The following is a 26,813-nucleotide window of genomic DNA, read 5'->3' as shown; positions in this document are numbered from 1 at the left end:
TCTTTCACAACTACAAAAACTAAACAAAGAAACTACAGAACTCAATAATCAATAATTTAGACTTAACAGACATATAGAGAATATTCCATCCATCAATGAGCAAATACACTTTCTTCTCAGCAGCACATGGATTCTTCTCCAAAATAGACCATATATCATGCCGTAAAGCAAGTCTTAGCAAACACAAAAAAAGTAGAGATACTACCCTGCATTCTGACATAATAGAATGAAATTAGATATCAATGATAAAATTAATAAATAGAAGCTACTCCAACACCTGGATACTAAGTAATATGAAAAATGGATAACAGAAGACATCAGGGAGGAGACTAAAAAATTTTTAAAGGTAAATGAGAACTCTGATACAACTTATCAAAATCTCCGGGTCATCATGAAGGCAGCACTAAGAGGAAAGTTCATTGTAGTAAGCTAATTCATTTAAAAAAGGAAAAAAAAATCAACAAATAAACCAGCTGACATTATATCCCAAAGCCCTAGAAGAACAAGAAAAAAACAACAAAAGTAATAGAAGTCAGGAAATAATTAAAATCAGGGTGGAAATCAACAAAATTGAAACAAAAGAAACAATTCCAAAAATTGACAAAATAAAAAGCTGATTCTTTAAAAAAGTAAATAAAATTGACAAACCCTTACCTGTACCCTAATGAAAAGAAGAGGAGAGAAGCAAATCACTAAAATTCTTAATGAAAAATGAAATATCCTGACAGACACAATTGAAATACAGAAGACAGTTAGAAACTATTTTGAAAATTTGTACTCCAGTAAAATAGAGAACCTCAAAGACACCAACAAATGTCTAGAGGCATATGATCAACCAAAACTGAGTCAAGAGGTGATAGACAATTTAAACAGACCAATTTCAAAAAAGGAAATAGAAGATGCCATCAAATGCATACCAACCAAGAAAAGTCCAGGGCCATACAAATTCACAGCTGAGTTCTACAGGACTTACAAACAAGAAATTATACCAATACCTCTCAAATTATTTCATGAAACAGAAAAGGAGGGAACCCCTCCAAACTCATTCTATGAGGCTAGCATCATCCTGAGACCAAAACCAGGCAGAGATTCATAAAGGAAAGAAAATTTCAGACAAATATGCCTGATGAACATTGATGCAAAAATTCTCAATAAAATTATGACAAATTGCATACAAAACTATACTTAAAAAGAGCGCACCAGGATTAAGTGGGGTTCATTCCAGGGATGCAAGGTTGGTTCAACATACGGAAATCAATAAATGTAATTCATCACATCAATAGACTTAAAGAATCATATGATTCTATTAATTGATATAGTGAAAGCATTTGACAAATTGTAGCACCTTTTCATTTTCAAACACTAGAAAAACTAGGAATAGTAGAAACATACCTCAACATTGTAAAAGCGATCTATGCTAAACCCAAGGCCAACATCATTCTAAATAGAGAAAAATTGGAAGCATTTCTTCTAAAATCTGGAACAAGACAGGGATGCCCTCTTTCACTTCTATTCAACATACTCCTTGAAACGTTAGCCAGAGCAATTAGACAGCTGAAAGAAATTAAAGGGATATGAATAAGAAGAGAACAAATAAAATTATCATCATTTACCGATGACATGATTCTATACTTAGAGGATCCAAAAAACTCCACCAGAAAACCATTAGAATTAATAAATGAATTCAGCAAAGTAGCAGGATATAAAATCCATACACATAAATCAAATGCATTTCTATACATCAGTGATGAATCATCTGAAAGAGAAATTTGAAAAACTACCCCAATCACATTAGCCTCAAAAATACACACACACACACACACACACACAGAGATCAATTTAACAAAAGATGTGAAAGACCTCTACAATGAAAACTACAGAACACTAAAGAAAGAGACTGAAGCAGATCTTAGAAGATGGAAAGATCTCCCTTGCTCTTGGATAGGCAAAATTAATATTATCAAAATTGCCATACAATCCAAAGCACTAAACAGATGCAGTGTGATTCCAATTAAAATCCAAACATCATTCCTTATAGAAATAGAAAAAAACAATCATGAAATTCATTTGGAAAAATAAGAGACTCAGAATAGCCAAGGCAATCCTTAGCAAGAAGAGTGAAGCAGAAGGCATCGCAATATCAGACCTCACACTTTAGTACAAAGCTATAGTAACAAAAACAGCATGGTACTGGTATCAAAATAGGCATATAAACCAATGGCACAGAATAGAAGACAAAGAGAGAAACCTACATAAATACAGTTATCTCATACTAGACAAAGGCACCAAAAGCATACATTGGAGAAAAGATAGCTTCTTCAACAGATGCTGCTGGAAAAACTGGAAATCCACATGCAGCAAAATGACACTAAACCAATATCTCTCACCATGCACAAAACTCAACTTAAAGTGGATCAAGGACCTAGGAATTAGACCAGATACCCCACGCCTAATAGTGGAAAAAGTAGGCCAAAATATTCATCATATTATCCCCGACTTCCTTAACAAGAATCCTAAAGCCCAAGAAATAAAATCAAGAATCAATAAATGGGATGGATTCAAACTAAAAGCTTCTCTCAGCAAAAGAAACAATCAATGAGGTGAAGGAAGAGTTTAGATTTTGGAAACAAATTTTTGCCAAACACATGTCAGACAGAGCACTAATCTCCAGGATATGTAAGGAACTCAAAAAACTGAACATCAAAATAAAGAAACAAACAAACAAACAACCCAACCAATAAGTGAGCTAAGGAGCTGAACAGAAACTTCTCAGAAGAAGATACACAATTGATCAACAAATATATGAAAAAAAATGTTCAACATCTCTAATAATTAGAGAAGTACAAATCAAAATTACTTTATCATTTCATCTCATGCCAGTCAGAATGGCCATTATCAGAATACAAACTGGTGAGCATGATGGCACACGCCTGCAATCGCAGTGGCTAGGGACATGGAGGCAGGAGGATTGCAAGTTCAAAGCCAGCCTCAGCAATTTAGTGAGGCGCTAAGCAACTCAGTCAGACCTTGTCTCTAATAAAATACAAAAAAGGGCTAGGGATGTGGCTCAGTGGTCGAGTGCCCCTGAGTTCAATTCCCACAATTGCTGCCTCCACCGTGCCCCCAAGAAAAGAATACAAACAACAATAAGTGTTGGTGATGATGTGGGGGGAAAAGCACACTCATACATTGCTGGTGGGACTGCAAATTGGTGCAACCAACCTGGAAAGCAGTATGGAGATTCCTTAGAAAACTTGGAATGGAACCATCTTTGACACAGCTATTCCACTCCTCTATCTATACCCAAAGGACTTATACTATTCATAGTATAATAACGCAGCCACATTGATGTTTATAGCAGCTAAATTCATAATAGATAAATTGTGGAACCAACCTAGGTATCCTTCAATAGACAAATGGATAAAAAAGAAAACTGTGGTATACATACACAATGGAATATTACTCAGCATTAAAAAAGAGTAAATTTCTGGCATTTGCAGGTAAATGGATGGAGTTGGAGAATATCATGCTAAGAGAAGTAAACCAATTCCCAAAACCAAGGGCCAAACATTCTCTCTGATAGGCTGATCCATAATGGGGTGGGAGCATGGGAAAAATGGAGGAATTGTGATTGGCCAAAGGAGAGGGAGGGAGGGGAGGGGGCATAGTGGCAAGAAAGATGGTGGAATGAGATGGACATCATTACCCTGGGTACAAGTATGACTGCACACATGGTGCAACACTACATCGTGTACAAGTATGACTGCATACATAGTGCAACACTACATCGTGTACAACCCAGAGAAATGAAAAGTTGTGCTGCAACTGTGTACAATGGATCAAAATGCATTCTGCTGCCATATATCCAAAATTAGAATAAATTAATTAATTAGTTTAAAAAAAGAGAGAGAGAGAGACAAAGCTGAAGTGGAAACCCTGGTAGCTGTGCTCTTAACCACCAGGTGTTGAGGACAGAATCTGTCTCATAAGGTGGTCTGAGAATTAAATAAGTTCATAGGCACAAATGATTAACAGCATATAGTATGTAGAATAGGTCCAACATATATTAACTACTACTAGTTCTGGTATTATTTTTACTGCAATAATCACTAAGAAGAATGAATCCCCAGAGATGTTCATGAAGGAAATGCCTCAACATCCTATAACTGTACACATTCCCTTCTGTAGTCTCATGTGCCTGCTTTTCTTATGTTCTCCCTCTTTCAAGGAGTCTCTGCTCCACTGAAAACCATGTGGGAACATGTTTTGCAGCTTGTGGCCTATAACAATTTTCAAGCCAAAACTTTACCTTAAGCAGAATATCTGTAAGCAGAAAATAATATGCATTTTCTTTACTTTTTATTTTTTATTTTATTTTTTTTATGTTTTTGTGTTTTCCTCAGCAACTTTGTTGACAGGTTACATCAGTGAAAACTCCAGGAGAATGAATAAAATTGAATAAAATAAAGGTTGATTCCAGGAGAAACCACATCAATTATTTAATCTTGCTTCTTCATCGTTACTGTTTTCAGGTATGTTGTCCTATAGGAAAAAAGAATATTTCCAGCAGTTTCAGTCAATGGGTCTTGGTCAATACTGGAAATGATGACGGTAATTAAAAATAAGAAATCTTTAGTGTCAATATTTAGAAAAGAGTTCAGAACTATTCATTTTAAAATACTTGAATATCTATGAATAGAAATTCAATTGGTATACGAAAGCTAATAATTCTAATGATAATACCCAAAGGAAACTTCCTTTAATATGATTCCTCAGACACTTTTCTTTTGATGTTGTGCTGGAATCCTAAAGACCTAGTTCACTTGTATCACCTTGTCACTTCTGTATCTCTCCCTGATCATGTTGATAATTACTTTATTATTAGGTTGAGTCATGTAAGGTCAAATGTTTTGTAGGCAAAACAAATCAAGTATAGGCACTTTCAAGTCATCCAAATTATTCTTTACTTTATAATATTACTAGTTAATTAATATTCATAACATTTTAATTGATGCTCTATTCTCATCTTTCACTTCCCAATTTTAATGACTGTAAATTTACTTTTATATTTTCAAGTTTGTATTATTTCCAGGATGTTTGGCCAAAAGTTGGCCTTCCCTCTTTTTCTCTAAAGTTTTATTTTAGAGTTGAAGATCATTGAAATTCACTGCACTCAATCACCACATAAATATTGTTCACTGCAGAGTTAACCATGATCTGTAAATCTATTTCCTTCTCTATAAATGCAGTGACATTGTTAGTGGGATTATTTTGACATTTCAAATAACTAATTCATTTTGAATACTGAATTCAAGACAGTCTCACCTAATTTACCAAAAAAATAAAAAATAAAAAATCTTATATCAGTGGTTTGAGATGATGCATTATAAATATTTTTGAGATGATACAGAATAATGTAAAAAATGGCTAAAACTGTGCTTAATTGTGTATAATGATAGATAGTTTATAGAGAATCAAAATAGGCAACTATGCATTGAATCAAAAATATGCAAGAAAACATGTTTTTTAATGCTAAAGCTGCATGTCACTAGAACTAAGAATAGCCCAGGAAGAGCCTTTAGTGAAAAGTTGATACTCATCTATAGAATGCTGTGACTAGAAGCAAATGATCAAGGTAAAAACTGGTTTTCTTCACTGCAATTTGGAAAATCCCTTGTTTTATCTGAGCCTTATTTCTTTCTTCCTTTTAAAAATAAAGGCAGTATAAGAGAAAATTTGATAAGTTAGATATCATAAAAATTAAAACTTCTTCTTAAATGACCTTGTTGGGAGGATGAAATGACAAGCTACACACTGGCAAATAATATTTGTCAATCACATATCTGGTGAATAACTAGAATGGAAACTACATAGAGAATTCTCAAACATCCAACACAGAAAGAAAGAAAGAATAAAATCTATGAACAATAGAAAGACATGTAACTAAAGAAGGAATACAGATGGCAAATAAGCATATGAAAAGATGCATAACATCATTGGAAAAATGCAAATTAATACCACAGTGAAATATGACAACAAGAAGAATGGCTAAAAGAAAAAGCAATTGTGACATTAAACATTGGTAAGGAGATGGAAAAATTGGGTCATCCATATACTTCTGGTGGGAAAGTAAAATGGTACAGCTGTTCTGGAAAATTATTAATCAGTTTGTTAAGAAAACTGAATATGATTCAGTATTTATACTCCAGACACGCATACCTAATAAATAAAGACTTACATTCACTCACACAAAAGTTTGTACACAAATGGTTATAACAACTTTACTAATAACAGAAAAACCCTGTAAACAAACCAGATGTCCTTCAATGGGTGAATGGTTAAACAGAGTGCAGTTCATGACACCCATCAATATAAAGAAATGAACACATAACAATGCACTTGGATGCATTTCAAGGATACTATTCTTAGTGAGAGAAACCAACTTTGAGAGGTTACATATCTTATGGTTTCACTTATTTGACATTCTTAAAATGAAATATATATAAAGATGGAAAACAGATTAGTGGTTTCTAAGGGATAAGGATATAAGGATGGTGGTCAACCAAAATATAAATTGGGAAGCAGAACTTGGAAATAACCATGTTTGAAATACATCTGATAAGAGAAAGAGAAGTATTTGGTGATTCTTCTTGTCTTAGTCTGTTTGGGATGCTGTAACAAAATACCAGAAACTAAAAAGAGATCCTGGGTTCAATCCTCATTACCATAAAAAAATACACAACAGAAATTTCTTTCTCATAGTTTTGGGGACTGAGAGGTTCTTCAAGCTTAGATCAAGGTACCATCAAATTTTGTGCCTGGTGAGGGTCAGCTTCAGAGTACTTAGATGATACCATCTTGCTATTCACTCACATATGGATGAAGGGCAAGGCTATGCTCTAGGGCCTCTTTTATAAGGAATTAATCTCATTAATGAGTCTCCTCCCTTATAACCTAATGAATTCACAATGGCTCCACTTTCTAATACCATGACTTGGGTGTTAGAACTTCAGTATTTGGGGAGGTGGTCAAGAAACTTTCAAATAATGACAGTTCTTGAAACTAAATATTGATAAGGAAGGAATAAAGATACTATTTTCCTTGTTATTAAAAAACCAGCTTTAAATCCAGTCTCTCCAAAGTTAACATTTCAATAAGTATTATAAATCCTTAAAATATTTGAAAATGTGTTATATCTGCAAAAACCAATGAAGAGGCAGCTTAGTCCTCCATATTGGACGTGTGCCTCAGATTTTAAACTTACAATATAACAGTTAAAATTTTACTTTGGAGTTTGCCAGGATTGGGTTTAAAACAGACCTGTAACATATCTGTTATGTGATCTGTGTAATAATCATACTAGACCTATAGTTTCCTCATCTGCAAAGTAAGGATGATGATAGGTGTCATGAATCTAATAATATAATACAAAAAACCATTTACCATAGAAATTATCATAGACTAATCATTCATTCTTGTTATTTTGCCAATATTTCCAGGGCAAAATTAGAAAAGCTAGTTAAGGCCACTATGGGAACTACTTAAATACCCCATACTCTTAGCAGTTGTAGTCCCAGAATCATTAAAAACCAGCTAGCTACTTAGCATGATAATCATGTATTTGGGGAACTGCAATGTAATGTTAAGCTCCAATAGAGTATCACAAAATAAGAGAGTAGAAGGTTTGCAAAGAAGATGTTATATTATGTATGTATCTCTTCACAAAGTCCTCAAGAAAATTGAACACAGTAGGGTTAAAGTCTCCACTGCTTAACAACTTAAAGGGGGATTTTAGTCCTTAGAGTTTGCAATTATGTAGTTACAGAATTATGTCTTGAATTGATATTTGTTTTTAAAAAGTCCCTGTAAGAATTGCCTAATATGTCTGAGACCCTGGGTTCAATCCCCATTACCATAAAAAAACATAAAAATGTTTATGCTATATGCTTTTTTTGACCACCAAAAGGCTTTAATATAAATACATAAAAATCTTTATATAAAAACTGTAAGCAAAACACTATCCATTAAGTATCATGACAGATACAGCACAGATGTGAAAGAGGAGAATAGGATAACATGAAGAGGAAAAACATGCAGATTCTTGATTATTCCTTTGTCAATAACCATTCTTGATGCCTGAAACAGTGTATGATCTTAGTAGAGAGAAAATCAAGGCAGACGGAGATGAACAGGCCCAGAGGTCTGTATTAAGAATGCAGCCACATCAATATTTATAGCAGTACGATTCACAATTGCTAACTTGTGGAACCAACCTAGATGCCCCTCAGTAGATGAATGGATACAGAAACTGTGGTATATATACACAATGGAATATTACTCAGCATTAAAAGAGAATAAAATCATGGCATTAACAGGTAAATGGATGGAGTTGAAGAATATTATGCTAAGTAGAGTTGGAGAATATTATGCTAAGCAAAGTTAAGCCAATCCCAAAAAACCAAAGGCCAAATGTTTTCTCTGATATATGGATGCTGATCCATAACTGGGATGGGGAGGGAACATAGGAAATGGAGGAACTTTAGATAGGGAAAATGGGAGGGAGGGAAAAGGAGGGTGTATGGGGGTAGGAAAGATATGAGATGGACATCATTACCCTAAGTACATGTATGAAGACAAGAATGTTGTGATTCTATTTTATGAACAACCAGAAACATTAAAAATAGCACTCTATATGTGTACTATGAACTGAAATGCATTATGCTGTTATATATAATAAATTAGAATAAATAAATAAATTTAAAATTAAAAAAAATAAGACCAGAGTATGAGCCTGGTAGGCCCTGTAACATTACATGCACATGCGCGCGCGCGCGCGCACACACACTCACATCCTCCTACCACCTAGGCAAAGACAGGTCTAGTTAGGAGTTGATTAAAAGGTTACTGAAGTCATTATCCAATGAACAGTTAACCCTTCCAGCATACCAGAAGGTACTCTTGCACATTAATACAAATGATAAAAAGGTGACATAATGATTTCTGTAAGGAATGTGGGGAAAATAGAAGATCCTCAAGTCAAGAGTTAAGAACTAAAATAACTTCCCTTTTAAAAATATGTGTAGAGTAAAAAATGGGATGGTCCTTTTGGACTGGAGTTGAGAGATCCTCAACATGTTTTGGTTCCTCAAGACCTATCTTGGATTCAGATGATATCCTTTCCCTAGATTGATCTCCAAGACTTTTGGCTATCTCCCTTCAGATGTGACAGGAGACTGGCTGAGGTCCCACCAGAGTCCATGGCAGGACCTGATTTCCCATAATCAGATGAAGTCTAAGACTATCCTAGGAAGGAGGGTGGGTATGCAGCCTTGGAGGCCCAGACCCTTGATTAGATAATAGCTGCACAGTGAAGTAACATCCTGGATCACTATGGCTTCCGGTTTGTCCATATTGTTCCAACTGATGTAAAAGCGTGGCACATCCGGTTCATTCATAACATTGAATACTACAAGCAGAAAAGCAAAAACAAAATTGGGAATACGTCTTGGTAAACACCACAACTTGCACAAATCCCAGGGCTGGAAGCCAAGGTGTTGTGCTGGAAAAGATATATGATTTTTGCTTATGTTATCCTCAAGCTCAGAGATGGTATGCTTGTTGTTGATTATGCAACAGACTTTTCTCCCATGGTGGTAGATATAATGTTAAGGACCACAGTGACAATCATGATCCCAGATTTTGGTCTGAGGACAGGTAAAAAAAAAGAATATGAATCTTTCTCTGGGACATAATCAGCCAACACTGAGTCTAGAATTGGATCTCATTCTTCACTGTATCCTGAGAAAACATAAATGATCCTTCACTCAGATCATCTACCAGAGCCTTATCACACTTAAAGCTGATCTTAAACTTGAAGGCTTATGGGAAAAATGTAGATAGCCCAGCTTGTTCAGCTCTGACAACCTAACTATAACTTCATCAGGGTGGAGCTGAATCCATGCAGTATTGGGATGCAATCATGGTGAGGTCTATATTAGCAGATAGCATCCCATCCACCCACTCCTGTATCGGTTTGCCAAACATTAAATGACAGTATATATTGAAAACAAACTGAAGACAATTGACATATCTCAGAGTAAATATGGCCTGATTTGGATCAGATGGAAACACACAGCATTTAAATTATTGTTATAGTTTATACCTGGAATATTCTCGAAAGGCTCAGGTGTTAAAGCTTGGTCCACCAGCTGGAGTTCCTCAGGGAGGTGGTAGAAACTTCAGAAGGTGAGCCTAGTTAAAGAAATTCGGTCACGTGGAACAGGATTTTGAAGGGTGTATTATGTCCTTGGCCCCTTCCTCTCTCTGTTTCTTGGCCACCATAAGGTTAGCAGCTGTGCTCCATCACACCTCCCCCACAATGACGTTGTACCTTACCCCAGGCCCAGAAACAATGGAGCCAAGTGACCACAGACCAAAATCATAAAACAAAATAGATCTTTTACTACTTTAAGATGTTTTCATCGAGTATTTTGTCACAGCAATGAAAAGCTGACTGTCCCAGAAATAGAGAAATTAGAAAATTAGTCCCAGAAGTAGAGAAATTATGACTATACTTGACCATGTGGTTCAAGAAGACTAGGAAAATGATTTACAGGAAAAAAATTAGAAAGATTTGAAGATTTTGCATGAGAGAAGCCCTAGAATATTGTAAGCAGAGTTTAATGATTTCAGTGTGCATTCAGCAGATCAGAATGCTGATAGGAATACAGACTGTGCTCGTAAGTTTTCAGATGAAAATGAAAACTCTATTAAAACTTGAGGTAGAGGTTATTCCTGTAACATTCTGGCAAAGAACTTATCTACATTTTGTCCATGCTGTGAGAGTTGTGTAAGGGTACATTTAAATTTGATGGACTAATTAATCCAGTGGGGGAAATTTCAAGGCATGACAACATTCAGACAGTGACATAGGAATTGCTGGCTGCTTTTAGTCAAATTTACAGTGAGAATCAGGAGGGGAAAAAAAACAGAGTGCAAATGCTTTTTTAAAACATGTATTTTTATGGGTTAAATTTTGCTTCATTTAAAATGCTACTTTACAAATATCACATGACATAGTAATTCCCTCCAAATGCAAAATATTTCATAATATACCCAAATAACATGGGTATGACTGTAAGATAAGTGTAGCATTACCATGGGTGAATATGCAGAGAGACAAAACTTCTGTTCTTAAGAGTTTCTGGAGAGTTGTTTCAGTTTTGTTTATTTGTTTTGCTTTGTTTTTTTTTGATTAGTTAGTTTCAGTTTAATTGAGTGAAAGGAGGACTCAAAGTCCTTTACTGTGAGATTGTGTTGACAGATTTTATTGTTGCAATTATGTAAAATAAATTTGCTTTCCATATTAAAACAAACAAACAAACTTGTACTTTGATCAGAAAAGAAGCCTCTTTTGTAAAGTTGGGTCCACAGAAAATGTGGTTACTGAAAGGACTGGGCCCATTAAAAAATAAGCCAAGTACTTTCCTATTGTGACAATAGGAAAGGTGACTTGAGGGTACCTCAGAAATTGATCAGAACTTAGCCATCATCACAGGCCCAAGGGAGTAAAATTGTACATTCATTTGAAAAACTTTGTTTTGAAAAGAGAGTACCAGGCCCTCTGCTCACACAGGGGAATCATGACACATGATTCAGTTCTCTGTGTTCAGTCCTGCAGACTCTCAGAAGTTGCTTGCAGGCATGGTTCAAGGAGGCCCAGATTAGCTTGGGCAATCACAGACTGTGGCTTCATCCACACGATAATGGATTTACAGGAATGCAGAATGCAGGAGTTATAGAATCAGGAAGGCTTCCACCCAGATTGCATAGAAAAGCCTGGAAGGCCAGGCAGAATGCTGTAGGGTTGGAATCACTGTGGGCTGTCCCTAAAAGTAATGCATGAGGCTTTGCTGTGAATCTTCAGCTGCAGTGGAGACTGTAGGCAGTTACAAAATTCAGGAACATGGAACATCCACAAAGGAAAACTTTAGGCAGTGAGCAGAGCCATTTAAAGAGAGTGGCCATGTAGGCTGGAGTCAGCAAGATCATAAGGACAGGACTGTTCAAGCACTTTGGTTCATTCTACCACCACATGACCTGGATGCCAAGTCATGAGTTGCAGGATTTAATATTTGTCTTGCTAGGTGTGGTCTTACTTTCATGGGATTCTTCTTTGTAATCTCTTATTTCTCCCTTTAGCAATAGGAATGTTTACCTTATGTTTTTGTAGCTTGGAAGTATGCAACTTGATTTTTTTTTTAATTTTACAGGGTCTCATAGTTAGAGTCTGCCTTAAGTATCTCAGAGGAGACTTCAGACTTGGAATTTTGAGCAATTCTGAAACTGTTAAAATCATGGGGATTCTCAGAGATGGACTGAGCACATTTTTTTTTTCATTGTGAGATGCACATGAACATTTTGTGTGTAGTGTTATATTTTGGATCCCGAATTCCCACAAAACACTATGTGTTAAAGGGTTGGTCCCCAGGTAGTGTTGTACTGGGAGGTGGGGAAATTTTTAGGAGGTGGGGACCTACTTGGAGACATTAGGTCTCTGGGGGTGTAACTTTAAAGGGTTTATTTTGCTCCAGCTTCTTTCTCTCTTCCTCTTCTTCCAGTCAACATGAAATAAGCAGTTCTGCTCTGCTATGCATTCTCCACCAGGGGCCCAGAAACAAGATAGCCAAGTGACTATGGACTAAAAACTCCAAAACCAGGAGCCAAAATATATCTTTCATTCTTTAAGATGTTCTCTTTGTGTATTTTGCCACAACAGAAATATGAGTAACATGATTAATCATATGTTGCCATGATGCTATTGGTAAAATCAGAGCATATGTGTCAGAAGCAGGTTTGGATTGTAACCCAAACTATAATGTGATCCAGGTCTATTGTAGTATTGTGTCCTACTGCAGAGACTTCTTATGCAACACATTCTATCAAGCCTGAGGCAATATTTGTAATACCAGTTATAACTGCATCACAGAGTAGTGAACTATAGAACTTCCCCATCTTTTTGTAATGAATTTCATATGGGAGAAATGAAGAGTACTTAGAAAATCATAGGTCTAACAAATATCTCTTCAATGATAAAGAGGTCAATTTGCTACTGCCTTACTTTTGCCTCTACATTTGTTCTGTTAATGGAGAGTATATTTGTTTGTCAATAGGAAAGAGCCATTAATTGGGACAAGTGATTTGTGCCAGATCAACACAGTTGCATTTAGAATTTTATTTTTTTCAAATGGTTGTTTAGTTTCTAATGACTAAAGCTTGACACTTTTTCAAGAACAATGTCACTTCGGTGGCAATAATAACTTTACAGGTAAATGATTCCCAAACTCTTGCTATTGCTATATTTGTTCCCTGTGGGTACAAGAATGTATCTATATCTAACCACTTGAATATAATTTCTTTCTTTTAAACATTCTGATTGGATGTTTCTACATTAAAGTTAAAATACAAAAGAAGTGCTAATACTTCTGACTATGATAGAATGACATGCAGTAGACTAACATTCCTTCTGAATACAGTTAGAAAAGGTGGGTAAATGTATTTATTTATTTATTTATGCATTACAATTCTTAATACACTTTTATACCACAATTTATCATATCTCTGATTGTATATAAGGTATGTTGACACCAAATTCACATCATTATACATGTATTTTGTATAATGATGAGGGTCTCCTAAAAAAATAAAGCATGTTCAAGAAATAAAAATAAAATAAAATAGTAGACTCTAAAAAAAAAAGAAAGAAGATGTGGGTAAATAGAAACAAAAAAACAAAGATAGATAAACATGTCTAGAGAAGAGTTGCAGAATTAACTTGAACTTGAGGAATCAATATTCCATATACACAGAAATGAAATAACCTTGAACAAGCCATAATTTCCCTCATGGTTTTTGTCAAGGCAAACCCAGAGTTACCTACCATGTCACTGTCAAAAGCAAGACAGAGGGAAATGAGTGTCACACTGAGCAGATCTTCACTTAAAGCTTAAGATTTGTTAAAATCAAGGAAATAAGTACATCACTTATCAGAAAATTACTAAAAATTAGGTCAGAGTATTTAGCAGTCTCACAATAAAACAAAAGAGACAAACTTCAATATTCTAGAATATTGTGATAGTTTGGATCTAAAGCCCAATGAGTTCAAGGTGTGATACACCATCTATGGTGCTACTGGGAGGTAATGGAGCCTTTAAGACGTGGGATCTAGAGGGAGGGCTTCACATCCCTGGGTTGTATGCCTCTGGTGGGGATTATAGGACCCTTGTCTCTTCCTTTCTCTTTCATTTCCCAGCCATGAGGTAAGCAGTTTCACTCTGCATGTGTTTCCAGGTCATTGCTAATATGCCCAAAGCACCAGAGCCAATTGATTATAGTCCAAAAGTCTTAAAAAACATGATCCAAAATAAAGCTTTCACTTTTTATATACTTTTTCTGGTATTTGCTATAGTAACCAAAAGATACTAACACAGAGTTTCAGGAAACAAGTGGCTTTATTAAGCAGAAAAAAGTTTCAGGCTCCTTGAGTCCTAGAATGTAGAAAAAAAGGTACAGCCAAGTGTACATAGAGCTTTGTAAAGTCTGAAACTTGGGCTCTGATAATTTCCATTGGATTAAGATGATTTACTGTCACCCTATCTGCCTCCCAGAGGAAAAGGTATATTCCCCTTTGGGAGGATAACAAAGTTGCTATTATTTTTTATACATGGGTTTTTTCTTTTATCTGTAACTTAAAAAGAAAGAAGCACTCTAAGAAAAAAATTTAAGGAAAATAAACCAGCACATAATACCTGTTAAACTGACTTCAAAGAAAATGTGATGATTCAAGAATATCAAAATATTAGAAGATAAAATGGAAAATCTTACAATGGATTTAAAATGTAAGAAAATAAATCAAATGGAAAGACTATAAGTGAAAAATACCAAACTGAAATAAACTAAAAAAATTAGTTTAACAGAATATTGGACAGAGTTTAAAAAGGGTTCATAAATGGAAAGATAGGGCTATAAAATATTTAGATTTCATTGCAGAGATCAATAATGGATAGAAAATATATTAAAAGAAGAAAAAAGGATATCAACATAAGACATGAGTCTAAAGATCTAGGTATGGATAACTGGAGCTTTTATGGGATAAGAAAGGAATGTACAAAACTGTATCTAAAGACATGATTTCCCAGAATTTTCTAAAACTCATGGATTCTATCAGGCCATGTAAGGATACCATCTAGGTACATTACTGTACAACTGCTAAATGTAAAAGACTAATAGAAAACATAAAAAAAATAAACTATATCTAAAGAGCACATTATCTTCAAAGAGCAACAATCAGACATACACTGACTACTCAACAGAAACAATGGAAGTTAAAAGTCAATTGAATTGCATACTGAAAGTTTAGAAAGAAAATGAACTTCCAACCTTGAATACTCTAACCAATTTCAGTGATTTTAAAAATGTGTTTAAAAAATCAAGCAAAAACAGAAAACTGATTACCAATATACACTGAAAAGTATAGTAAGGAGAAAGGCCTACTGGTACTAGAAAGAAGAGAGAGCATCTCAAAAGAGCATATGTGGTATCTATAATTATTTTTTAAAAAAAACCCTAAAAACTAAAGTAGAGGAAAAGAAACATATGAATAATTATTTTTTGAAATTAAATCTATCAAGTACCCTTCCCCTTACCAAATGCATATGTATCATGATATACAAATTTTATTGTTATAAAAGATAAATACACAATCCTTTAAATTTATCTTATATTACCCTAGAATAGGAAATAAAGAAAAAATAACTCATCAAGAATACAGATAAATATGTATTGATATATCTTATATTTTTGTTTCCAATAAGTCATAAACACTCAAAGTGTTAAGTTTTAAGAAAATAAACTGAAATTACTAATTATATAAATGAAAGTTAAAATCCTAAACTGTTTTTAAAATAAACAATTAATTATATGGCTTTTTTATTTAGACAAGATATTTGAAAATATTCACATGGTGAATATCTTTAATATTTTTCCTTATGATTATAGCAAACACTCATTTTGGTGTAAAACACAAAAAATAGCCCTCAAATGCTAGCACTAACCATGTAATGTTTTTCCCTTCCTAATGGAGCAAGGAGGATAACAGATCATTTTTCCTAACCACGAGAGACAAAGTGCCCTTCTCTATATACCAAGGTACAATGCAACAATCTGAAATTTCCTTCCTTAAAATTCTCTGTTTAAGCCCCTCTTCATAGGGAGTTTTCTTAAACAGATGAGGAGGAAATTTCTATCTCTAATCCAACAGAAACCAATAGAAACTAATAAAGCAATCTTATCAGAAGTCATGATTCAAGGATTTGTAATTATATTTCACCATGAAAACATGATCTTACCACAATTTTCTAAAAGTTCACAAAGGTGAATGTTCATCGTACCCCCCATATATGGAATTAGTCTGCTTTGGTTGAGGCAGAAGGGAATGTGGGTTTATTTGTGGCAACTCCATTGTCATAAGCCTCCAGTCAATGAGGGAGCATTGTGGTCCCAAGACTAATTACATAATTGAAATCTCCCATCTGTAGGTAGAGGAGTGAAGGAATGCAAGCACTAGATATTATTGAATGTAAACGAACTAAAGGGCAAATGGAACCCTGGAGCAGCCATTGTCTCTGATTTACTTATGTGTCTTTTTAATTATAATTAAAATTATCAAAATAAAATTTGGCACACCCAGGAACATTTCTAAAATACACTGAATTCCAATGCATTTTATAAGTACTTAGAAAGTTTCATTAAACACTGCCAACATTTGACACATAATCCTTTTATATATTAAAGATGGGAAGATCTTATTTTGACTCTTAAGATTAGTAGCATTATAAGAAAGTAGCTTGTCTTTCAAAAAACTTTCTTTAAATAAAATGAAATAAATCATGTTGTTTCAAATACATCTAGGTTATTCACAGATGGTTCATTTCAAACACTCAATTTGTTTACTTTTTTCTCATTTGGGTTGTATATTTGTAAATATTCATATTTTTAAAAAATCAGGCTTACAGATAAAATAGATCTATATTTTGTGTTATCAGTAATTACTGCAATTGATTAAGCTACAAAGAGGCACTTTTCAAAACTGTAATTGCATACAATACTTCAATTTTAGCAATGTAAAAACTAGTGGGAAAGTACTTAAATATTTTATTAACTTATGCTTTAAGTTCTGGTTTTATTTATTCATTAACAAGTACGACAGAATGCAAAGCAATTCTTATTCTTCAGGTTGAAACTGTTGATATTTTTACACGACACAAAAATATTTATCATAAGTACCATTACAATGAAACAGTTTTCTTCATTAAAGCTTCATTTATTCATGAAAGGGCAAAATCATTTGCTGGTTCACTTTGTTCCAAGAACGTGCTGGAGTGCTAAATGAAAATGTGCAGTTCAGCTTTCCAACCAGCTAGCATACTACAAATCAAAACGTTAAGCTGTGAGGTTAAAATGAACCAGATAAGCAAATAAGTCTTTCCCCTCTGCCAACATTTTCATTTTACACAGCACATACACAGGAACACATCATTAAATGTTCTTTCTCCTTAATTTTAGAGGCTGTCAGAGGTTTAGAGGTTGGTACTATGATTATTTCCCATGAGGACTCTCAGAAAGTAAAAAATTCCTGCAAAGAGTGGGTTGTCTTAGGAGTGTACATCCCAACTAAGGTTTTTAAAAAAGATTAATGTAGCTAGACTAAGTAGTCCCTTTCTTGTTTCCAAGATTTCAGACTATGAAAAAGATGGCGTATGGCGTATGTCTACATTTACAGTATACTTTCAGCCGTACACACAGGAGTTCACAGGAAAATCCAGAGGACTTGAGAACTCCCAGAGACTCTGAAATGGATTTCAGCCTTCCAAGAATCTCTGGAGCCAAGGTTTTTACCTTCTCCAGCAAAGGGGCAGCATTGTGGAAAGCCAGGTTATTACATTCCTAACATTAAAACTGGTTCCTCTCTGCGCCTTGTTTCATTGTTTTCAAAAGGGTTGAGGCAACATGTGAATATAATGCTACAGATTCTTCCAGACTTTGAAAAACTTACCTCCTAAAATACATAGCCACTGAATGGTAGTTTAGTGTATGTATAAAGGGAAAGCACAATTTTAATAGTGTCAACAATGCTATTTAAATTTAACACAGATTTACAGTTAGAAAACTTAAGTCCTGTTCTTAAAAAAATGGTAATTTGTGGCAAAGAGAGTGCATCTGTATTTCTTTCAACATAACCTGTTTTTCATTTGTGGGTTGTTTTAAATCTCATACATGCACTCTACTAATTTTAATATAATTTGTGTTATTTAATAAACTCTTAATTTTCACAATAAAATAAAATTGCAAAATATCTGTAGGATAATCTAGGACACTGGAATATGCTAAGAGGTTAATAACCATCCTTTGCTTGCGATATTTTAAGAAATGGAAGATCTATTCCTCTCTGTATCCTTAGCATCTAGCAGAGTAATTTTCAGGTATTAAAGTCCTCAGAGAAGTATGTGTGTGTATGTACACACACATATACAATCTATCTAGAAAGTCATGTAGCAAGAAATATGCTTTTGAATTGATGAACTTCTGAGTCATTCATTACACATCCAACCATTCTGTAGGAACTGATAAATTGGCAAATATATGTATTGTATATCAAACTCAGGAATAGTGTTTCACTCTTTTTAACCTTCTATTTAGTATTATTATAGTATATGCATATAAAAAATACATACATAAACATATATGTGTATGTGTGTATATATGTATCTACACACAAACTACATATATATATATACACACACATATATATATATGTACATATACACAATATATATACACACATATCGCTCCAGATAAAATTTAAAATGACCCAAACATGCAAACTGCAGCTACTAGAAAGAAAATCCATTTACATTTAAAGTGAGTCCTTCACTTTACCATAGCATGAAAAATACCTTAACATTAAAAGATATCTTTGTATGAAATGCTGCTCATGAAGATGACTACATGTAAAGAATGATGTGTTACCTGTTCTTCATTTAATGTACATTGTGCCTATGCTTTCATCCCTCTATATTAATTTCAGGGATTAATATTAGTGTGTGACCAGCTATTTGAAGGAAAAGTATGTTGAAATAAAGGGATTCGGCCCAGCAGCTGAGAACAAACCCATTCAATCATCCCTCCATTCACTTATTCTACTCACTCATTCAATGAGCATATATTGGGCGGTAGTTATTCTAATTCTGTGAAAATGAAAATTACAATGCAGTGTGCTATGAATTATCATTTTGGTAGGCACAAGATACTAGCTCACATGTGTTATTTCCACCACCACCATCATAAGCACAGCAGAGCACCAGAACACTTTTCATAAACCTCACCCCCATGATATATATAATAAAAAGACAATAAATAAATAAATAAATCCATGCCACCTACAATAGGACATCATGTTCTTTCCAGCCTGTGACATAAAGTTAAACTTAATTTTCTAAATATAATCACTCCTAAGAAATCTATGGCTTTCTTTAGTTCAGTACATTCCTCTCAAATACTTGTAACTGTCCTCTTCCAATTCTATCAGCTCGTTTTAAAGTATAATACAACAAAAATCTTCCCTTAAGAATTCTGCCACAGCACCATTTAAGTAACAAGCACATTAATAACTGGTTATCTAAATCCTATGACAATGAACATTGTAGGGTTACTAGTTGACTGGAAGTTGTGCTTATTAAATAATTGTGGGAAAATTAGTTTATAGCATAGCATAAGATATAATATGGTACTCATTATACCACACAATAGCAACTTTATTATTATAACCAGCTTCATTACATAAATAAATATGCTAAAAATCAGCCAAGTATGGTATTATGAATCTATGAAATAACTTAGTTATGCTTAATTACAGAAGCATAATATTTATGGGAATCTAATTTGGTTACAAACTCACACAGTTTTTTAACATCTTCATGGCTTCTTACAGGTGTTTACTGTCTAGCTCTGAAGACAGACCTTAACCCACCTGCGAGGCAGAATATAACAAGGGCTTTGCTTGTATTTATACTTGAGACATCTGGAGGAAACTTTCAAAGAGAAGTAATATTGGCTTTCAGTTCTAACTAGGCCTTAGTGCATGGAGAATACTGTGACAGGAAGCACAAGGGTGGAAGTTATTCTGGACAGAGGGTTTTTACCAGGCAAAGCAATAAAAATGGAACCGTTACCCATGTGTCTGTCATTCATCTAGTCATTCAATTATTCATTTACTAATATTCAATAAATATCTACTGAATGGATACCATTTTGTAACAGCATTATATACATTTAAAGACATTCATTATGCCTTCAATTCAATGCCAGTAGACTTTAGACATAATCACATCAGTCTCAAATGAATGCTTAAAAAATACCATGACAAATTAATTAAAATTTGTCACTTTCTGATCAATATCTCCTGGGATATATGAATAAGAATGCCTCTCATTAAATACCAAGGGGCATTAAATTAATTTGGCAATTAAAGTTTAAATACAATTAAGACAAAAACATGTGTCTAGAAATTTTATATAACATTTGATAAGATGTGTTAGAAACCTAATAGGTCTTTTCTTAACATGATTTTTTAATAAGCCATTTTATTTATAGTCTACAGATGTCCTAAAAGCTTGAAAAGAAATTTTTATTCAGAAGTTATAATCTTATTATTATTTAAAGAAAAATTTGTAACCTTGAATTTTATTCATGAAAATAAATCCTTTTTTCCCTTTTTAAATAGTATTACATATATATTCAAGAATAAGAACGGAAATAAGGACCTGGGGAAGGAGCTCAGTAGTAATAGTAGTAATAGTAGACCATGTTCACAAAACATTGGATTTAATCCCCAGCACCAGGCAGGGGTGTGTTTTGACTTTTTAAAAAGAAGGAAATAATTTTGAGAACAACCTGCTTGAAATCATCAGTTTACCTTCTGCTGTACTTCAAAGCTGATGAAACTTTAGTTAACTAAAGATTCTTGTTTCATATTCTATCCCCATGAATGGAATGGTTATGTCCCAATGTAACAGTATTTGAAAAATAAAAGCAACAAATAGACATAACAATATAATCAATTTATGGATTTTGTAAAAATATAATTAACTTTATTTCAGAAATCGTAAGAATTAAGTAAAAAAGAATGGAGGTTTTAGAATCAAGTAGACATAGATTCAAATCCCCGATTTATCACAAAGCAGCTTTGTGAATTTGGCAAATTTCGTCTTTCTTGGGTTGTTATAATAATACTTCAGTTTCAAAGTAGATGTGAGGATAACAAGTGTCTAACATAATGTCTGGCATACATTTTGTACCCAAAAATATTGGCTCCCTCCCTTCTTTTCCCTTTCTTTTTTTACATAGTTGTTCCTGTTTCCTATCTTAAGTAAATTCCAACTCTTGATGTTATGGGTTCAAAGAAGTTACTTAGATGACTTTTTCAACATATTTCAAAACTATAATAACAAACCACAGATAGACTTTAATTGGCATGTATCATTCATTTCTTTGCATTTGCCATTTTTCAAAAAAGAATGCAGCATGCTAGATAAATCTATTCAGGGCATATTTTTAAATTAATGTTTGAATTAACAGTTCTAATTTTAGTGTAAAACTGTGCCCATGTGTCATCTGTTGTTTCTCAAGAAGCCATGAGTCTGTGACATGCACTATTTCAAAAATGGGAGACAAAACATAACTAATACTAGTGGGGATCATCTAAAGTTTAATTATTATAGAAGATCAACTATTCCAACTATTATCTTTATTTCTTGGCCTACTTAAACTGAACTTTCAGAAATATCGAGATTCTTTAAAAATTTAAATACATCACTGCCTTTTGCCAAATAGTTCATAGAACAAGGAAGTTTAAATTAGTATGTTTTCAAGGAATGTGTCTCTAATTTTTAGTGTTTCAAATGAATGGCTTCTTTCCCTAAATATATTTTTATATCATGAATTTATTTTTTCAGTTGTACTAATGTTCTCAGAGATCAGGTCTATATTTGTGCTGATTGAAAAAACATCTCTGGTCAAAATATCCTCAAATCTCTTAAAATATTGAGATCTCAATATGTCTGGGCAGTTTAGAAATAGAAGACATACAGAAATAAAGCTGGTTGTAAAGCAATCAAAGCCTAGTTGAAGTTGGGCTACACTGAACAAGTTGTAACTCTTACAAACTAGAGAACACAAACTAGGTGAAAAGGCAAGGTTTGGATTTTGAGCTGTTGTCTCAATCTCATGTTTAATGAGAACCAAAAGCTCATAAATACTCTTAATACTCTTTTGCAAGAGTATTAAGTCATTGCTACCAGTTTCAATTTTAGCTCAGACATTACAACTTAGGAAGTCAAATGTACATTAGAATCTGAGTTCATATAATATTTGGCAGTGATATTTTGGAAAAAAGAAATGTAATAGTTTATTACGCTTTCCTTTCATCCAGCTTGTTTCAAAAATAAAACAATCACACTTTCATACGGAGATGTTCAGCCCATAGGTTATGGTCCTAGATACTATTTAGTATTTCTCATATATCTACCTTTATTTACAAAAGTCTTCAAGCAGTATTACTTCTAATATTTACTACTGAACAAATGTGTCTTTGTTTTTGCTCCAACGAAATGTTAATTAGTAGAGTAAGATTGTTTTAGTTTTTATTTGCCAAACATGTTCATTAACTGAACTGACATAAATTATTTTGGAAATTAAATATGCAGGTATAAAAATATAGTAAAATACTTCCAAAAATATGTTTTCTTTTACATATAATGGAAAATCAGTTTGTCTTAAAGTGAATTGTTGTTCTTTAACAGATATTGAATCATGCTTTTTAATAGGATACATTGATAGCATTTAACTAGATGATCAGATATTTTTATGACTTTAGTATCATAAAATAAGAATAAAAATAATGATCATGCATTGTTTTATCTGCAGTTCAGGGACAGCAATTGTTTTCAAGGCTAATAATGCCAAATAGTGAGATTTTTAACACCTACCAGTTCATGAATATATTGATAGACATAGCCATTCAAATATTGAAAGACAGGCTATGTAACTTCCAAATTCATTTTAGGTTGAAATGATGTAATAATTTATCAAACATAAGTGCATTAAAAAAAATTTTAATTGGCTTCAGTTTCCTGAATGAGGATGTTGGACCAGATAACTTTTTAGTTCTTTAGATGGCTGTAGCTCTCCATGGGGCATAAGAATGTTCGATACATATATATTAAGCCAGACCTTTAAGTTTCCTCTAATATAGAAAGTATAAGAAGCATAATCTCTCCTATTTCCTATTCATGTAAAGTATGAATTGATTAAGATTATGTTCTATAGAAAGTTATTTGGTCTCTTACTACTTTAATAACTCAAATGACCATAAAATTCATATAGAACTTAAACTTGTCATACATAGTCTTCTTTGTGTGTTTTGATCTTGATCTTCTGGAAATAAGTACAACAACAAAATAAATAAATAAATAATAGATAGATAAAATTGAAAAAAAATTAAAGCTTTTAAGTTGTGGAAATCTACTTCATCTCATATCTTGGAGAATGACTATAAGCAAGTAATTTGAAAATGTTCTCATTTTTTAAGATCATTTTCAGAAACACTGTCAATGTTTGACAGCCTTTACCAGGCATGTTTCTTGTGTCTGTCTAGCTTAGGTACTTTATGCTTTGGTGAATGCTTATGTTCTTTAAATTACTTCCAAAGAGGAAGAACTTTCCTAAATTTGCAGTTGCAAATCTTTTGTCATGATTTATCTAACAATATATTTCTTCACTCAGTGAGTAGTAAGCAGCTCTTAAGTGTCAATTTCATCAATCTGTTAGTGTTTCCTCTTGTGTCTTTCTTGGTATAAATCTGTGCTTTATTCCACAACCTCCAGCACAGCGGAGTACTTGATTCAGATCAAAGCTCTATGGAAAGGCAGCCTAACTTAGGTACTGCGCTCCTATTCATAAACAATGCAAGTGATTTCTTAATTTTCACCCATACGAGCCTGCATTAATCCAAGAAATTTACAAAAACACTTTAATAAAACTTGCACTGATTGATAGACTGATCTGCATGAATGGCCGTATTAATTCATATAATTTTAAAAATGTTTTGTTAACAGTGTCATATTGAATTCTGATTCCAATTCTGAATTTCTGATATGATTCTCCCTATGTCTTATTACTTTTTTTCTTTTATACAAGGGCGTGATGTTTCCTGGTCTACTGTCCAGGTGAACAGAAGTAGGCATTACAAATAAAACCTTAAATGGCAAACCATAACAGTGATGAAGATTTCAGTGGTTTAACATATCCACCCACTCCTACTCTCATTGTCTAACTCAGTTTTACTTTCTAAAACCCCTCCAGTGCTCCCCCTTTCCCTTTCTTGTTCCTTATAGAATTTGTGAAATGCTTTGTGTTGTGGTTACTGAGATAGGAGAGCCAGAAATTATATAATTATATGAGCCCTGGGGGGTTCTTTCTTCTTCTTCTTTCTCCTCTTTTTTTTTTTGTTAGTTTTACAAGCCTGTTCTAAATTTCTTTTTAATAAAACAACTAAAGCTTGCTTCTATCTCCTCCCACTCCTTTGGCTTGGTGCTTACTCTTTAAGTAACTTGCTGCATTTTATAGCAGTGGAATTTAACTGGGAAGGGCCTCCCTAGGAAACCATGTGAACAGGGATACACCACAGTGGATACACCATAGTGAATACAGACAGACAAGATCAGAGCTGCCTCTTCCCAGCTCTCCCACACCCTCCAAGTCTTTCCAATGTCCTCTTGTCTCTAGTCACAAAAGGCAGCCCGAGTTCACAGCTGGAACAACAAGTTGTGCCCCGAATCCAAGCATTAACCCAAGTAGCAAACAGGGTCATTGGTTTAATTGGAGCCTCCGTTGCCAGGAGAACTAGGAATCACTAGACTGGGTCCAGCAACACAGATAAAAGTGCTTCTGTTTCTTAACAGAGCATGAAAATGACGCAGAGTGTAATCGATCGAAAGGATATTGATCACTTTCTTCTTTCCTTCCCCCAGTCTGGTGCCAGAGAGGCAAGGGCTCACTTTCTATGTGCCTAGGGGCCATCACAATCTCCATTTTTCCCCAAATGCATAAAAGGCTAAAAACAACCACATTCCCCAGCACCGCGGCGTGGCTGCAGCTCCTTTGTTTACCATATAAGTCACACCGGGGGTTCACTCCTTGCCCTCTCCCCTACTTTAGAGCCCATTGCGGTGAGACACTGAGAAGCACCCCCAAACTCTCACTAAGCCCGGATCAACCACAGAAAGCGTCACAGATCTTTTCCCCAGCCTTGAAAAGAAACCAACCAGGCTGAGCCTTTTGAACTCATAACCCCCTGGGATGTCCTCCTCCCAGGAGGGAGCCCGTTGGTTTCCCAGGCAGCTGAGAAACTTAACCGAGATCCCAAAAAGAAGGCGAGGTGTAGCTCCCCGTCAAATGGAGCGCAGAGGCAAGACCCTCTTTTACCTGCAAAGTTGCAATCTGGAGGCTGAAGTGATGGATCCCGTAGCGGGCGGCACGGGTTCTGCGGCCGGTGAGAGCACGCCCGGTAAATTGCGATGGGATTTCCTTAGTCGCTGCCGAGTTTTGGAGCATTCCAAGGAAAACGCACGAAGCTGGAGCCCACGCAGCTGGCACCGAACTGGGCGGAGTGAGGATGCTCAGAGAGCAAAACCAGGGGAGGCGGGGGAGGGGCGGACCAGGAGGGGGAGATGTGCGCCAAGGGAGCAGAACCTCGCTCACCCCTGCCCCACCGATTCCTCCAGATAAAGTTAGAGTTCCCACGGCTGACAGCGGATGAGCTCACAGTCGGGACCCCGCCCTCGGTTCCCTGCGGCTGCCTGTCTCCGGGTGCGCACCGACTGTACTCGGAAGGGACAGCCCGGGAAGATGAGCGTCCCACGCACGGCTTGCGTGGAGGTGTAGGGAAGCAGCACGCGGACAGTGGCCAACACTCGACCCCCCGGCTCTGCTCCCCCTGAAAATCCTCCACCTCCCTGGGCCAGCCGCTTGAGGTCAGCCAGTGGGCAGGGTGGCTCAACACAAACCAGCCGTCATCCTGCCAAGTCGGTGGCGATAACCTACCCCGAGGTCCGGGATGCAAGCCAGACACACCTCCAGGCTTCAGGCCGAGCTCTGAGGGGAGGTAGGACTTTGGTTGAAATCCCTGCTCCCACCCTAGTAAACAAACACCCATGCGGCCGGTTGCTCGACCAGAAAAAAGTAACCCCCCTCAACTCGCAAAGCTTCTTCTCCCACTCCCGCTGCTGCGGGCTTCTGGCACCCCTTCTCCAGTCCTCAAGGTGTCAGACTTTCCCTGCAAGAGCAGGGATGTGGCTTGCCACTAGTGTCAACAATCGAGACAGTCGCAATGAATAAATGATGAGCCACAATGTTCCACCCACCCCCGACCAGCTCGGTCTTTTCAACAGGCATAGGAAATCAGCAAGTTCCCAAATATTAAAATCCAAGACGTGGACCAGCCTAGGAGCGCAGGCTTCGGTGCCTGCAGGTGGTGTGCGCGAGTGAGCGCGAGTGAGCGAGTGTGTGTGTGTGTGTGTGTGTGTGTGTGTGTGTGTTACTGGAATCACCGCGCTGATATAGAGGTAAAGGTTACTTCTCTACTTCTCGGTCAATCTTTTTGGTGTTCCCAGAGGATCAGGTCAAAGTGCGGAAAGGAA

The 26,813-nt window shown here is 35.3% G+C and overlaps 1 protein-coding gene across 7 annotated transcripts in view; it reads right to left on the bottom strand.

Moving 5' to 3' along the window:
- Window positions 1-26,503, bottom strand: part of Trpc4 (transient receptor potential cation channel subfamily C member 4) — a 198,472-nt gene extending 171,969 nt beyond the window's left edge. For 6 of the 7 annotated variants that reach the window (XM_040281571.2, XM_040281575.2, XM_040281576.2 and 3 more), the window contains exon 1: window positions 25,600-25,724. Coding sequence is in view for 1 of the 7 variants with exons in the window: in XM_040281574.2 (XP_040137508.1) it covers window positions 25,600-25,728 (129 nt within the window). In the remaining 6 variants the exon portion in view is untranslated. Of the gene's footprint in view, window positions 1-25,599 lie in introns of all 7 variants that reach the window. The other variant, XM_040281574.2, reaches the window with a different exon arrangement.
- Between the last annotated feature and the right edge of the window lie 310 nt (window positions 26,504-26,813).

The sequence above is a fragment of the Ictidomys tridecemlineatus genome, chromosome 6, assembly GCF_052094955.1.
Source record: "Ictidomys tridecemlineatus isolate mIctTri1 chromosome 6, mIctTri1.hap1, whole genome shotgun sequence".
NCBI classification, from domain to species: Eukaryota; Metazoa; Chordata; class Mammalia; order Rodentia; family Sciuridae; genus Ictidomys; species Ictidomys tridecemlineatus.
This window is presented reverse-complemented; position numbering and strand designations above follow the sequence as displayed.